A 16465-nucleotide genomic window follows, 5' to 3' on the forward strand; every position below is an offset into this window, starting at 1 on the left:
ATTGTAGCTGATGTAATAAATGCAGAATGAGTTATCTTGCTGTGCTCTTATTTATTCTTGTTTTATCTGACTATTCTGCTTTTCTAGGTAGTGAATATGATGAGGAGGAAGTAGACTATGAAGAATCAGACAGTGATGAGTCCTGGACTACAGAAAGTGCTATCAGCTCTGAAGCTATCCTTAGTTCAATGTGCATGAACGGAGGGGATGAGAAACCTTTTGCCTGTCCTGTTCCTGGATGTAAAAAAAGATATAAGGTAAGTAGTAGTGCAGACCTACCTCATTTCCTGCTGGTGTAGGTGGTGGGGGAAGCCTCTAAAATCAGTTTGCAGTATTCTCATTTAATAGACTTTTCACAATTATTTTTGTGACATTTTAGCAGAATATTTTTTTCACTGGTTTCCTCTCAAGCACAGCCAAGTTTATCAGTTTTACAAGGGATGTCTGTCTGTCAAGAGAGATTACATACAGCAACTCTTTTGCTTTACACATTTTAACGAGCTTTGTGTTATTTAGACAAATTAACTGCAGAATGCAGGAGCAAAATAATCTCTTACTACAAGCAAAATAAGCTCTTGTGTCCCTTTCAGAAACGTGAAATAAAAAGCTTCTGTCTATCTGTGCCAGAAAGAATTCCTTCAGCTTAACTGCTAGAGATATCACCTCCTCTTTAGTGAGATGGTGCCCAGGGTGCATTTTCTGATAAAGATGATGTGTGGAATGTAGTGGTTAACATCGTGCAGGCCAGAATTCACCTCGGGAAGACTGAGTCTTGGAGAAATTCTGGCATCATTCTGTCCTGGGTCCAAGTTCCCGTGACCTGCCTGCACAGTTGTCAGTGACCACATGTGCAGGGCTTGCATCCCTCTGCATGACACCTGGGAAACAATTCCCTGGCCCCCCTACCCCACCCCACTCTTTACGTGCTCTCCATCATGAGAAATTTTTGTCTCTTTATGTGAGTGGAGGATTTCTAAACTGGAACCTTGAGCTGGCCGATGTAGAACATGCCAGGATGTTACCAGGAGTGTTGCTTCACGTGCATCAGTGCAGAGACATGAAATTGTGTTGAACATCTTGCACTTCAGTATGGTGTTCTTTAACCATTCACATTTGGGAATGGAAGTAGCGTGTTGGCACACTTCCTCTAAGTCATTTTCTAGAGTTTTTGCATGAACTACTGGAAAATCCAACTGCTGACCCTACACCCTAGAAAAACCATGGTGCCTGGCTTGGTTTTTCACTAATTGTATTTTATGGCTTGTCCTTTAAATAACTGATAAGTAGGGACTTAAAAGGGAACAGAAATATGAAATAGAAATATAGGAAGGCCAAATAGCATTTGAGATAAAACAGTTGTGGCAAGAATGGAGAAACTGTGCATGAAACCATGTAGTGGATGAAAATCTGTTTCAGTGATGCTGCAGCAGCTCCCACAGCAGCAAATCACAAGACTCAGGTTCCTGTACAGACCACTTAACCCTGACAACACTATTTCATAAGACATGGACAGGGAAGCAGTGTGCTGTTTTCTTAGTGACATACAACTCTTTTTGCTGAGATTATCCTGAACTATGTAGTGTTTATTCTCCAGTTACTGGAAAAACTGAACACCATTTCCAGGGCCAGGGCACAGGGAAAGATGGTTTTGGACTACTTGCAAGTATTACTTTGCAGATAAACTCACATTATTGATGATCAGTACTTTCCTTGTGTGTGGTAGGAGCTGTGCCAGACAGAGGGTATGGTATAAAAAGCTAAATCCCTAGCTCAGGAAGCAAACAAGCCATGGTGATTTTTAGAAGTCATGTGCCCAGAGGGCATCTATGCATTGCAGAAAACATTCACTTAATGGCAAAGGCTGGAAGGAGAACCCTGTAATTTGCTATATCCTGTCTGTTCTCTGTTTGACTGCCAGCCCTCTGTCTTTTTATTGCCCAAATGAGCAAGCTGTTTGTGCCTGCTTCTGCTATCTCACTACCTTCATCTCAAATGCAGGAGGACTGTCTATAAGGGGTATCTTGTACACCATTAATGGTAGAGCAGCCGGGGGAAGAAGTTAATGACCCTTAGAGGGGCTGACAGGGAGCAGCAGCAAATAAAAAGTACCGTATTCTCCTAAGAGACTCACCTATGTTTAGTCCTCGTAGGAAAACACATTTCCTTAAATTCTGCCTCACCTCATTCTCTTTTCTCTGGGCTCTGTTTCCTCCCTTTTTTATTTTCAGCCTATTTTTTTTCTTTTTGCATTTTTATCTTTGTTTCCTTCCTTTTAGCTTTGTGTCAGCTGTGTTTCTTGTTTCCTCTTTATCTTCCTTCTGCTTAACCCACTCGTCCGACGAATTATTTGCAGAGTCTGGGTAGGGAGTCCTGTGATCAAAGCCCTGGGATTTTCTGGTGGGTACTGGATAATCACAGTCAGGACTGTAAAACAATTATAGTGCTCCAAACAGGAACACAGACATGCACATACAGTAACTGCCAGGCTCACTTTACGGCTGAGAAAGGATGCATTCCTTTAGGGAGAGAGGAGGAAAGGAGGATATACAGTTTTCTTTTGTCTGGCCTTAGGTGACGTAAGTTTGAGAAGCAGAATGGTATTTTTAGAGATTTTATTTGTATTACAGTACTGCTTAAAGGACCCAGTAGGGATGGGGCACCTTTTTGCAAACAATGTTCAAGGATAAGAGACGGCCTCTGCACTGAAAAGTCATTATGGAAAGGTAAATAAGACAAGAATGAGTACAACAAATACTCCCAAGGAATGGGCTGGGGCAGACAATGGAAACTGTAAGGAGAACATGTTTATACACAAGCCCAGATGTGTATCAGAAGCCCCTGCTGGCCTCCTGCCCAGCTGCTGTCTCCTGGCGCTTTCCCATAGGCAGTGCAAATACTCATAAGCATTTCGTTGTTCCTCAGGAACTTTTATTTTTAAAAATTGTTTGCTTGTAATAGGTATTGGTACTCTGTATAATATGACATAGATTTTCTTGAGAAGCCACAGATCCTGGGGGAAATATTTTTCTTTAAATTACATGTAAATTTCTTTGTGGGATAGTCAGAAACATCTAAATCAATGTGAAACACACTGACTTCTAGATGCTTTAAACACAAGTCTTTGAAGTTCTGAAGCTTGCTTTCTTCTCTAATTTTGCTTACTGAGCTAGAAATGAAGTTACAATTACTTTATAGTTTTCTGTTTATGGATATTTTTTTCTTCCTGTGATTCATCTTTGGTGCCTGAAATTTGATTTTTAGAAAATCATCTGTGTTATTCAAAGGAACCCAAAGGTATTATCCTTTTTTCTGTGGGGTTCACCCTCACCAGACTTTGGATTTACATCCAAATTCAGATGCCCTGTCAAGAAGTGTATGGATATCAAGTAGTTAATGTGCTTTGCAAAATGCCACCTGTAGGAGCTAAAATGGGATTTATGAAGGTGTTGATTAGTTTTCCTTTTATTTAATACCCCTTGAGTGGTCTCCAGGTCTGGAGAAGGACATTGGAAATGCATATAAGATGTAGATAAACTTACTCAGGCAACATCCAAAGAGCAAATGATGTTTGAGACATAGCAGATACAACAGACCCCAAAAATAATGCATATATGCTAGCATAGAGAAAACCCTAGAGTATTTGTCTTGAATTTTCTAGTTTGTGCAAATTTAGTAATAAAAAGAATAGATTTCAGTGCATACAGAATGTAGCTTATATCTGTGACTTTTCTTTGGCCTTGGGCAAGAGGAAAAGTGAAACCTCCCAAGGCTGCCGAGGCATTGGGCTCGTCTGTCTGGCAGGTGTAAGGATGAGGGTCCTGTCAGGTGGCACAAACCCCCAGGAAGGCTGACCTATGAGTGGTGAGACCCAGCAGAGCTTAGGGAAGGAGAATATTGAAGTGAGAGGGAAACAAGGGAATTTACTTGAAAGAAAGGAGCAAGCCAGAGCTTGCAAGTCAAACAGAGGAACCAGACCCACAAAGAAAACTTCAGGATGAAGAGCCAAGATTACAAAAGCATGTATAAATGTCCAAGGCTGAAACAAGAAATCACTCAAACCATCCTTTTGAGGTGTCTTTTCCTACTTGAAGTGGGGCTGCCAAGTTCTCTGCAGTGTAGTGCCTTTGTGAGTCCTGCCGTGCAAAAGGGGCCCTGCCCAACAAGGGCCTTTGTGTCCGTGCAAACCAGGTAGTGCCAGTCTAAACTTCTCTATCGCCTCCTGATCTGGTCCCAGGTTAATAATTGTTTCCTCCTGTTCCAGATTTTTAGAGTGCCCTTCTACTGCCATCTTCTTCCTCAATCATCTGTGAGAGTAAATAGTGAGCAACCTAAGTAACCAGAGCAATAAAAGTGATGTACGAGTTTGGCCGTGGCTTTTGCTGTACCTCAGCAAACTGAGCCCAGACGTACAACAAAGTGTTTACATTGCAGCAGTGGAAAAAGTGCCGAAGAGTCGCTGTAATTCTAACACCAGTTTCCTTTTAGACAGAAGTACAGGTCAAATTTCACGTTACACAAGCTCCTCATGCTATGCGTGGTTACTGTTTTTCAAACCTTCCATGGCCTAATTCATCCCACGTAGGTTTCTGCTTTAGAATCTCCTTAAATTTTTCTGCCTGAAAATACTTCCCCCCCCCCTTCACCAAAGCCTGGGGTGTACTGGGGCTGATGGATCATTAAAAAATCTGGATGAGATCATGGCATAGTGAGGGTATTTGTGATTGCAGATTTACGGCATCTGTAGCAATTCACAGCAGCTCAAAAGCATCCAGAAGTGGTTTCTTAGAAAAATTAAAAGTTTAAACAGGAACAGGGTTTTTTAAAGAAAATATTGTTATTATAGATAACAGGGCATGTTTTTAAAATTTCACTGCGGTAGCAAAAGTTTAGCAGGTCACACCCAGATTTTCTCCTCTTTTCAAGGCATAGGTCCTTAAAGGTACACAGATGATGGCAGATGCCTTATGAAGTCCTCATGCCATCCAGTGGCAGTCCCAGCCCCCGCACCCCAACAGTTCTGTGGGTGCTGGAGGTTGAAACTAGGTGCAAGATGATCCAAAAGCTACCCCAGGATCTCAGATTACTTGCAGAGAATTCACTTGACTGCTCTTGAGGCTGATGTGTAGCTTTGATTGGCTTTTGGAGTTGTGGTGGTACAGCTTTCTGCCTCTTCTGAGTGCTCTGCACCCAGACAAACTCTGCCCTGATGGCTCGTGTTCCTGTGTCTGGTTGGTGTCGGAGATGGGGTATTCTCAGCTCCCACATCTCAGGAGACAACTATGCACGGGTTGTCCAGCATTTTTAAGGGTGTAAAGGACAATTCAGAGGCTGGATTTGCAACCTCAGGTGAGGATTCAGTGCCTGGATGCTCTGGAGGAGAGGAGCATGAATCTGTGGGCAGAGCAGTTGCTTGCAGTCTTGCACCCCTTTTCCAGGGTGGATATTTGAGACTCTTTTTTTCTGTGAGTTCCAAGCTGGAGCTTCCACTTACTGTAAGCTGCACATTGATAAAACTTGTTGTTTAAAGAGCCAAGGGGACTTTCTGTTACGTGTAACACCAGGCAGTGGTTCAGCAAAGACAAAATCCCTAAGACCTAATGGAGGGGGTTGTTTAATATCCAGGCTGTTGATTTTAGCTTTTTTTTTTTTTAATCTTAAAAAAAATACTGAGATACATATCTGGAAACTTTAGAGAGAACACAGGAGAGCCTTGAGCTGTTTTTTTTGGTCACAAATGCTGTCTTCTTTGGTATCATCCTAGGAGAAGCTCAAATGAAAGACAGTATGCCTTTGTTTACTCATCCAAAAATCCAAGCTCTTTTAGTGGAACAGATGAGAGACTTCGGTATACTACATAGCACAATATCACAACAGCTGCTGAGATCACAACAGCTTCTTCCATCTTTGCCAGAAATATGTGTAAAGGAAGACAGGGACATTACTTTGATTTATGTTTAGTAAGGTTTTTGGTTGATGTGGCAGAAGTGTGGCCTGTTTCCTGCCCTTGCCAGTGTAACAGGGTGTGTGTTGTGTTGTTGTGTTTTGCACTAGTGGGGATCAGCTCTCCAGTTTTAGCTGTGGAGTATTCCCAAACAATAGTTATTTTGAAGAGAGCTTCTCTGAATTATTTTCTAAGTGTCCTGTGTAAGTCTTTGAGTTAAGCATTCCCTGCAGTTAATTCTTTGGAGGCAATGTGTAAACGATCAGAATTTGCTGGAGCTTAAAGACGTATCTAGAAACAATGACACAAAACAGAACAGACCCACCATAGGGGGAGTCTCAGCTCTTTAAAGAGGTGTGACCCGAGTCTTCATGCCAATTCTTTGTTTGCTTGTAAATGAACCTCTGAATAAGATTTGTCAGTGCTATATGAAAAAGATGTCAGGATGCAAAGAGCAACCATGTGTGAGCCCATTAATTGGTATTCTTTGGGAAGTGACGTATACTGGGAGATAGAAATCAGGATTACCCAGGTAGGTGAGTTTTGAGAACCCCACAGATTATTCTCCTTGTCCCACTTGGTACCTTGGAAGCACAGCCCATGTGTAACACCCAGCAGGAGCTCATGGCAATTTATAGGATCTTGCTCATGACGCTGATCCATTTTCAGTTTTTAACTGGAAGCAGAGCCCATGTCCACCTGGCCAAGCACTGACAATATCCCTTCTCCCTCACAGAATGTGAACGGTATCAAGTACCATGCCAAGAACGGCCACAGAACACAAATCCGCGTACGCAAACCATTCAAATGTCGCTGTGGAAAGAGTTACAAGACAGCTCAGGGCCTGCGGCACCACACAATCAATTTCCATCCCCCCGTGTCTGCTGAGATCATCAGGAAGATGCAGCAATAACATGCTGGTCACAAATGTGCCAAGAAATCCTCACCAGCAGTTGCTGATTTTGAGAACAGCCACCTTTTTCAGGGGAAGCACTCAGCAACCCTTTAAAAAAATTAAATGCATGCTTTAAAATTTTCTGTAATTTTGGAATGATGTATCTTTGTAGAGTTAATGATTTTGTACATTTGCACATGTTACCATCATACCCATTTTCATTACTTTGAGATAAGGTGCTATAAAAGCTATAGGTTCTTCAGAACATTTTTCTCCAAAAATACAAAAAAAGGAACTAGGGGGACATTGTGTATTTAGTTGTACTGACGTGTGGGACAGGAGCGTGAGGAGGAGAGCTTGGCACTGACATCCTTTCAAGATTGTAACATGATGAAGACTTTTGATGCATCTGTCAATGTGTGTGCAAAACCAAAACAGTACCGCCCTCGTCAAACTATAGTTAACATGCCTTACATAACGGAGTTATCAGTGGAGTAGCAAGTCTTTTAGGTAATGGAAATATAAATAAGAAAGAATGTTTAACATAATATGCTAAAAATATTTTCATACTTAAATAACATACATAAAAAGGTGTGCTTGCTGTATTTTATATTATCTTGCAAATCTTTTTTTTTTCTCCCTCTTGAAATGCTGAAAACCTTGCCATTCAAACTAGTAAACAATCACTTTAGTGTTAGCAATTACATTTTTTTCTCTGTACAAGATGTCATATTATGTTCATGCCCATCAAACTTTTGAGGACCAATATCCCAGTCCAACTAAATATTTACCCCTGAACTATCTGTTAGAAAGACACTTGGAAATACTTAAGTGCAAATTTATGTGTGTGTGAGAAACAATTATCTTCATCTCAGATGAAGTTTTGAAGCACTTTGTAGTTCTCTATTGCCAACAGATTTAATGTTTTATGTGTTGCCAATTCTTGCAACTACTGTACAAGCATGTGCTGCGGTTGCAAATAAAAATGAGAAATTCAGCGCATGGTTTAAGGAGGTCCGTTAGTTGTGCTGAGGGAGTTCTAATGCCTCTCCCTCACATTCATTGTTTTGAGATTTTCTTTGTGCATTTTTTGCTTCTCATTGTAGGTCACCACATTCCATATGGAAGTGTCTGTTTAGCTTTACAATTAATTTTGCTGAAATACTGACATTTGAGCCTTACTGAAGATTAAGTGCTTCTTGCAGCAGGTGGTCAGAGACTGACTTAAAAGCCAACATGAGAGTGCTTCGTGTCTGGACCATACCTGAACATTTGTTGCTTGCCATCCTGCCTTGAGCATTCTTCTCACAAGTGCTATTCCTGGAGTTCAGCTGGCTGGGAGCAGAGGGTGGGCACCTTCCACCAGCCCCGGCCTTGAACACTCCTTTGCCTGGCAAGGGTGAGGGAGGAACTCCCAGTGTTAACACAGTCATCGCCTTGGCTTGGTTCCTGTTCTTTTAAGTGCAAAAGAAAGCTCACATAAAGGAGGAATGAGCTTTCCCTGTTTTGTTTCCAAAGCTTTAAAGGAAAACTTTTTAAGGATGACAATTACCTATTCTCCAGCAGAGTATAAATCTCATTAAAAAAACGTAAGAATCATCCTAATGAGCGTTTAGAACAGCCGAAGTGAAGTGAAACATCCCTCTCTCAGATCCCAGAGAGGTGACCGTGACAGCCGGGTTTAGAGGATGATCCAGACATGAGAGTTACTGGTACACACAAGGCCCCGGGTGGCCACTTCCCACCTTCTGCAGCTTTGGCAACAGATCTGGCCAACAAACACATTTTGGCTCTGCTCCTAGTGCAAGAACTACAGGCTGGGCGAGTTCGTTCAACAGCTAAACAGTTGTAAAACGTCATTGTTGCATGTAAATTCCTTTCAACTATAAAAATTAAATTCCAGTTTCTATTTACCTATTCATTGTGACAGTATTATTAACAGGTAAAGATGGGACTATTTTGTTATACTGTGTATAGTGAATGTATTGTACTGTGTCTGTGAAAAGTGTGCTTTAAATTATATTTTCATATGTTTTGTTGGGGACAAAGTACTTTAAGTTTGAAAGTGACAGAGGTTTGTTTTAGAACTGAAGGCAACTTAAAGAATTCCTGTCAGGAAAGCTGCTTATAAATGTAAATCAAATCACATTTAAAATAAACTGCCTCTGACCTAAAAAGACTGCTCTATTGTCATTCCTAACCGAAGAGTCAAGTTCTTGGGCTGTGTATAGTCTTTAATTTGTTTATTTTACTTTGGTATCATCAAACTCTTGGAGCCTGTTCTGTTTTCATCTGCTGTTGAGTTGCAGTAAGAAAAGCAACTTGACAAAAGATGCGCATTCAGTACTTCCATGCTCTACCTCAGGCCCCCTCTTTAGACTGCAACTGGCACACGAGCACTGATGAGTTGCTGCTGCCCAGAACACAGCAATTCCTCCATGTCATGCAGTTTTTAGTAACTCCTGCATTAACTGGATATCATGAGAGAACTGCAGACAACAGAAGCTACTCCAAGCCTTAATCCCAGAGTCTCCCTCTCAAAGAAAGAACATAAATAGATGTGAGGAACAACCAGCCCCTTCTCTGTCATACAATGCTGAGTCATATTCACTCCTAAGTAAAATCTACGTTCTGTTTAATTTCAAAATGGGCAGCAGGAAAAATAGACCACTGACTCCATGAATAATTCTGCTTTTAATGTAACAAGACTACTGTACAACAAGTGGGAAGCAAATTTACTTAATACAGTTAAAGTAAATATAAAATGTTTAGATATACACACGTTTTTACTTATTGGAAAGAAATACATAAAGTTAAAACGCAAAAGGTTTTAAAAGCCAGAAGGAACACAATCCACTGTTGAGAAAATAGAACAATATTTTCTACTGAATAAAACGGCAACATAATGGCAGTGACTTTTTTAAACAATTACTTTTAGGCATTTAAGCACAGCAGTTTCTTTCAACTCAAAACCACTGCCTTAAAGTATAACGTACCTCATTTAACGTTACCCCTTAAGGCAAACATTCTAGTTGTGAAACTGAAGTATTTGCCATTCCTTTTGTTGCAAGCCTGGAATCTCACAGTACATGCATCTACATCTCAGAAATGTACTAGAAAACTATATTTTCATAGGGTAAGTAATGTAGCTTTCCAATTTAAGTGTTACTCAGAGAAAAACTACATGGATTTGCTAGGAGAAACACCTGCTTATTACATTTTTAATTGTGCCTCAGTTGTCAATGTTAAGAGAAACCACAGGTGTTTGGTGACCTTTTTTAAGTGTAGCTGAAGAACACCATGAAGCCAGTCTCATTTTTTCTGAGGCCCAGTCATTCCTGTGTCCTTAGGCATTCCACTAAGTAGGGGAAGAAATTCCACTAAGTAGGGGAATAAATAGCTACATACACAACAAGGTGGGAGGCTGTGGGTCTCCTTAGTACAATGTCAGGCAGAGAGAGAAAAGAACCCCATAGCAGCTTAGAGCCACGGCTCCCATTAGAGTACATGAGCTTTTAATCAGAAGTTTGCACTGTTACAGAAAGCTGCACTGCTTTTGTTCCGGAGGTGGACTACTCAGAGTGGTGGGGTTTTAAGCTACACTGCAAAACAAAGTATTTAATCAAAATTTAATACGTTCTGATCAAAGTGCGTCTGGACGTGCCTCTCAAAGCCTTGCTGGTCGTAGTCAGGTGGGAACTGCTCGCTGCACATGGGACACACCTTCCAGTGGCTCTCAACGTGCTCCTCAAACTTGCTCTGGTCGTAGTTCGGGGGAAACACCACGTCGCAGAGAGGGCATTTCTTGTGCACATCAAAGCTTCACGAGGAGGCGGAGAGAGAAAAAAAAGGGAACAGTTTATTTCTACTTATTCTGTTAATGCAAACTAAAAGCAGGGTCCTGCTGCCACCAACATTAAGAACTTTACTACCAACTTAAATTTGAGTGGACTTTGTATCTAAGTATCATCCAGTTCATTTAAATGTTTTTGCCAAAGCACTCGATACAGTCAGAGCAGTTTTACACACAAATTCCAAAATAACCTGGCATTTTAAAAGCAACATAATTTTGACCTTATTCCAGCTACCACTGAACACAAATCTACTGAATGCCTTAATGGCCAAACAGTTTCATGGGAAACCACTCTCTCTGCTCATAAATGCTTGCTCTTAGCAAACATAACACTTTATAAAAGCTCTAAACTTAGGTTCACAATTAGGTTGGCAAGAGAGGAGAAAAAACAAAAGTTATTCATTCATTTACTAAAAAATTGTCCAAATTCCATCAATGTAAGGAATAGCACGAACACCCTGCCCAGTCTCACGGCATATTCTCTGCCAGTTAATTGTAAACCAAACATCCATTGAAAATGCTTGGCAGCTTTTCACCTCCACCCCCCCCCCCCTTGACTAGTTCTACAGAAACCTCTCCATGCCCTCAAAGACCAATAAAAGATAACATCTACCTGGAATCAAAGCAGAAACCTGTGCCCCGCTCACGCAAGAGAAGACTTGGAGGATCAGGAGCAGAAGGTACGGTGTTGTCATCATCCTGTTGAAAAGAGAAAGTATTTTAAAGAATAACCCCTATAAACAGCTTTTTTTTCTCCTCAATACGCATTTTTGTTACCAAACAAACCCAGATGAAATTTATGTTCACTCCGTAATTTGTGCAGCACAAGTTTTACTTTTGTGCATCTTGGCTCTATTCTGCAATTCGATAATACAGCACAAAATGGAGTAACTTCAAGATGGAAATACAAGTACATTCCAAGATTTTTGGAACTCCAACTCCTACCTCATTTTCCTTTTTATCTCAAAGATGCCTTACAAGCAAGAGTAAGGAATTATTTAGCTGATCTACAAAAAAGGACGTGTGAAGGAGCACATATAACAGCACCCGTACTGTATGTTTTATACAGGTAACTCATATGCATATGGAAAAATATTTCAGTTTTATGCTCACGTACTTTATGTAACCCCTTATGAAGCATTAATGGAAACAGGGAAGGATGGGAAAATTTCCTCAGTATTCTTCTTCTGACAACACCTGTTTAGTTTCAACCATTTAACATTTCCATTAAGCAGGCAGTGGGGCCTGCTATGACAGATGCTGGAAACAAACATAATCTTGCAGTCTAACCTGTTTGCACCTGCAGTAAAAAGGGCATATGAGTTTTAAAACATCAGTTGTTCCTTTTGCCACGAGAGAGATAGGATGGATGTATTAAGAAAGAAAAACTATTTAAAGTACTCTTGAGCTACAGTGCTACAGCTTATATAATGCCAAAACCACAACAAATTCGCTGAATACCAGACTGACACACACCAGGACTTAAGCAAGAAAATTAATATGCGTCTTCCATCAATAAAACAGTTCAACTACAAACACTGGCCAAATTAACACTTAAGTTAATTTCTTCAGTATAACCCCTCTCCCTCTCCTCCCTTTTTTTTTAAAGCCATTTGTCTTACTGCTGGTCACTTGATAAGATAAAATTGTTTACATCTTTCGCCCTCTCTTTCAGCTTCTGGCAAGTGTAGTACCCACCACATACAAATAAAACATTCCTCCTTGTTCCTTTTTGAGAAACATCTGAAAAAGAGGACAATGCCTTCCTCTGCACAAGTGCACCTGCACTGTCCTACATGGCTGCCCTGCAGAACTCTCTTCCAACAGAAGGCAAGCACATGTAAAGCCTTTGGAATGTCCTACGGCTACAGCTTTCTCGTGGCCCAGTTCCCGTAATTGTGAAATTCATACTGTGTGTTCCTTACAGCAGCTTCTGACCCAGGCCCTGCACAAGAATGTCAATACTAAGTATGTACTGATATTACCCTGTTAAGATACGGAACATTTGTCTCTTCAGTGTACTTTTGCTCTTGGCCAAGTCTCAGAGATCAGTTCTTAACCTTCTGGGATGCCTAACCCACACAAGAAGAATGCAAATGTCTCTGTGTTGAGCTGTCCTCACAGAGATGTTACAGAGATTACTGTGTAACCAAGGCATGGTCAAACAGGAACCATGAGAACTTTATCTTAGTCTGAGAGGACTTCCCAGCTATTCTAATTACAAGTGACAGTAAACACTATACAGTCACCCAGAACTAAAAATTCTCACACAGTGCTCTGGGGTAACTCGGAACCTCTGGAAAACAGAGAAGGTGACATTGTATTGGACTCCAACAGCTGTCTATTTCTGTCATTACTGATGGACAAAACTCCTAAGTGTTCCATGTAAAACAGAGCACTTTATGGGGGGAGGACGGATCATCATGTTTCAGTGGTTCACTGCCACTTAGTGCCCAGTACCATCCAGCAATCCATTCTTTATTCTTATAAATGAGGTTACATGAGCTTTTCAACCTGACATTTAAACACCCATCACTCTCCCCTGGTGGAAAGAACCATCCTTGACAGCTCAAAAGACAAAATGAGGTGGTAGTTGAAGCTGCTTTACAGAGAGTTGGACAACAACTGCTGGGACACCAGCCCTCAGTGGCTCTGCCTATGCTGTATTTTAAGCAAAGGCATCAGCTTACTTCAAGACTATGTGGTTGAGTCATCCAAGTTATTTCAATGAAAGCCCACACCCATAACTTGAGAGAGTTTCATCTGCCCTTCATGTAGATCCAAGGCCACCTTTCTTGCAGTCCATACTGATGACCAGGGACATGGACATGGCTGCACATTCTTAGTCTGAGACCTCTACAGTGTCCTGCAGTGAAGTAACACAGTGGGTACACGGCCTCAGGTTCTTATGAAAAGAGACTGGTACCATGTACCCACAGGCTGGCACTGTGGTCCTCTGGCATAACAAGTGCCAGGCCTCCTAAACTCAGAAGCCTGAATAATTAGGTGAATAAATTATAGAGGATGCCTTTAACATCATGACTTAACTATCATCACTGGACTGTAACTCTGGCTCTTTAAAAAACTGCCACAATGAGTTCCTTAGATTAAGTGAATCATAAAGATAAATACAGTATTATACACTAAAGCATGGTAAAAAAGGGGGTTTGCCACTAGAGGAAGAAGGGAAAGCCAGACATGAAGTGCAACTCGATTAGCTGTACCAAAACCAACCAATTCTGTCTCAAGTACTGCTTTCATAATTACAACTGTAAGCAGTTCCAGGATTGTCAAACAGAAATTAGAAAGCTATGTGACACAGTACAAAACCACAGACTTGAACAGTCCCATCCCCAAGTGCTACAGATCATTTTAACATGCAGCAGTAAGGAACCCATCCAAGGCCTTAAACAACACACGAACAGACACAGGGCTGACGTGCAGTGTGGGTACACTGGGAATAAGGGCACATCCATTTTATTTCTGTGATTCAGTTCTGCTGTAGGAGTGAAATCAAACTCATTCCTCTAGGCCTCTCAACCTCTCTGCAAGCAGTCTGCTCTCCCAAGAGACACCCGGATACCAATTGCTCCTTTTATGTCCTCCCTATACAAAAGACAGTAATTGGCTGCCAGGGTCAGATCATGCAAATAATGCATTGTGGGGGTTTTTGCTAGAAGAAAGGCCATTTTGGAGTCATCTGAAAAAATATCCTGACCCGGTGCTCAGTTGCCAAGAGTTATATTCCCCATCCCCCACATACTTACTGTGACTAAAACATTGTTTAATAGTCTCAGGATGGTTATTCTGGGCTTGCTGCCAACTGTAATCAGGACTACACTGCTAAAACTCATACTTTAGTTTTATATATATAAAATATATACATATATATACATTTTGTTTATGGATCTCTCCCTTACTGCTAGGAATTCTTTGCTGCCAACAATTCCATCTTGGTCAATTACAGCAGCACAAGAAATGGAAAGTTAGTGTTGAGTAGATGATGGCAGGAACTTGTGGCAAGTCAGCCACTCCACACAAAATCACCACTGTGCACGTGTTCAGCTGGCACTACTAACACAGATCAGCTTATCCCTCTCAGAAATCACTGTTTAATTGGCCTCCAAGTTCCTAAAGTCAAAGGTGCAAGAATCCTGTAAAGTCTTCCCAGTCATACAAAACTAATGGGTTCTTATGTCAACCAAACATGTGGAAGTGCCTGTTTCTAAGGAACCAAATTTTGGGAGAAACCAAATTGGAACACAACAGCACAAAAATTCCGAGGGATTTGAGTATCTTGTGTTGTATTAGTTTGAGAAATTAAGGGTGTTGTAGTCACTTCCACCACTTCATGGCTGTTTTGGTAGTGGTTTACCTCTGATGATGAACATGTCTCCTTTATTTATCTAAGGTAACAGATCTTTTAGCCATAAAGAGGTGGAAGTGACTACAACACCCTTTATTTCTTAAACTAATATAATGTGTAGTAAATAGGAATGAGGACAGGAGGACAGCAGAAGTCCATACAACAGTAGTATTTCAAACAAAGCAGCAAGCCCACCAATCCTCTTCTTCTGGGAGGGAATCCTCCTCCAGCAGAAGGCTCTGCATGCTGCTGATTGAAAAAATGCAGAGAACGACATCTTAAATAGCTTATTTTAAAAACAGTCCAAGAAGTGGTAATCTCTTCATATTTATCATTTTATATTTGCTGTTTCTTCTGCACAAATGACAGACTCTTCTTTATAATGAATCCCCTACGTATGTGGAAGTTTTCCCAGGTTATTTATTTACATCCTGCCTCAGAACTGTTTTGTCTTTGGCATATTACTAAGTCTCCCTAGAAAGATTCCTGCAGCTTCTCATTTCCATATAAATTTGTACACTATACATAAAGTCTATCTGGGTGAGGAGCAAGCAACTGATTCTCAACCGCAAATAAAAAATAAAGATACAAGTTATTTGATTTAAAGGCACCTTTTCTCAAGCTGAACTTTATTTAAGCCTGTTATATTCCACCTCATTACAAAAATCCAAGCTGTCTCTGCAAACGAGCACAAGACTCTAGCACTGTTTCTCTTGGGTTTGCAAGAGGGCAAAGCACATAGATCAGAGAGAACACCCTGCTAATTAAACTGCAGCAGATGACTAAAGAAGAGAAGAGCGTGTCAGATGTAAGAGCTACGTCAAGAATGATCAGATTAAATATGCAAAATGTGAAGTAAAGGTGGGGACAGCATTAAGCTCACATTTGAGATCTTGAACAGGCTGCAAAATCTCTGACAGGTTTTCTAATTATTCACAGTAATGGACATTGGGAGCAAAAGGCAGGAGGGAGAAATACATTTTTCTCCATTATAGGTGCTGAGCACCAGGGCTAAAATCATGCCTGTCTGAACACTGATCAGTTTCTGCAAAGGTTAATAGCAATTAAATGTGGCAAACTAGACTAAATGAGAAACAGGTCATGATACCATTGTACTTGCAAAGAGCACAATACTTTGCAGAAAGGTATTTCTTGTTTAATATTTTTGAAGGTGCAAGAGTACTTGGAATAAAGAAGAGTAATAGGTCTGTTCCTGTTCAAATGAAGACATACAGTCCAATTTATTACAGAAGCCATTTTTTTATACCAGAATGTGCAAGTTAACTGTACTAAAAAGAAAAGCTAACCAGAAACTTGAAACATACAAAGCCCAAAAAAAAAAAAAAAAAATCAGTGGAATTGTATCCCTTTCAGTTTAATCAGCTTTAGTAACAGTCAATTAAGCTCTTC

General features: G+C 40.7%; 2 protein-coding genes across 6 annotated transcripts in view; one reads left to right on the plus strand and one right to left on the minus strand.

Moving 5' to 3' along the window:
- The window catches only part of JAZF1 (JAZF zinc finger 1), a 188200-nt gene extending 179185 nt beyond the window's left edge, over positions 1-9015 (plus strand). Inside the window, exons 4-5 of the mRNA XM_039549724.1 lie at positions 88-257; positions 6678-9015. Coding sequence (XP_039405658.1) covers positions 88-257; positions 6678-6854 — 347 coding nt within the window. The 3' untranslated portion in view covers positions 6855-9015. The remainder of the gene's footprint in view (positions 1-87; positions 258-6677) is intronic.
- Positions 9016-9511: 496 nt separating this feature from the next.
- Positions 9512-16465, minus strand: part of TAX1BP1 (Tax1 binding protein 1) — a 55989-nt gene continuing 49035 nt past the window's right edge. For all 5 annotated transcript variants that reach the window (XM_039548998.1, XM_039548999.1, XM_039549001.1 and 2 more), the window contains 2 exons: positions 11303-11388; positions 9512-10656 (listed from right to left, as the gene is read on the minus strand). In XM_039548998.1, the coding sequence (XP_039404932.1) occupies positions 10455-10656; positions 11303-11388 (288 nt within the window). In that variant the 3' untranslated portion in view covers positions 9512-10454. The remainder of the gene's footprint in view (positions 10657-11302; positions 11389-16465) is intronic.

The sequence above is a fragment of the Corvus cornix genome, chromosome 2 (assembly GCF_000738735.6).
Source record: "Corvus cornix cornix isolate S_Up_H32 chromosome 2, ASM73873v5, whole genome shotgun sequence".
Lineage (NCBI taxonomy): Eukaryota > Metazoa > Chordata > Aves > Passeriformes > Corvidae > Corvus > Corvus cornix.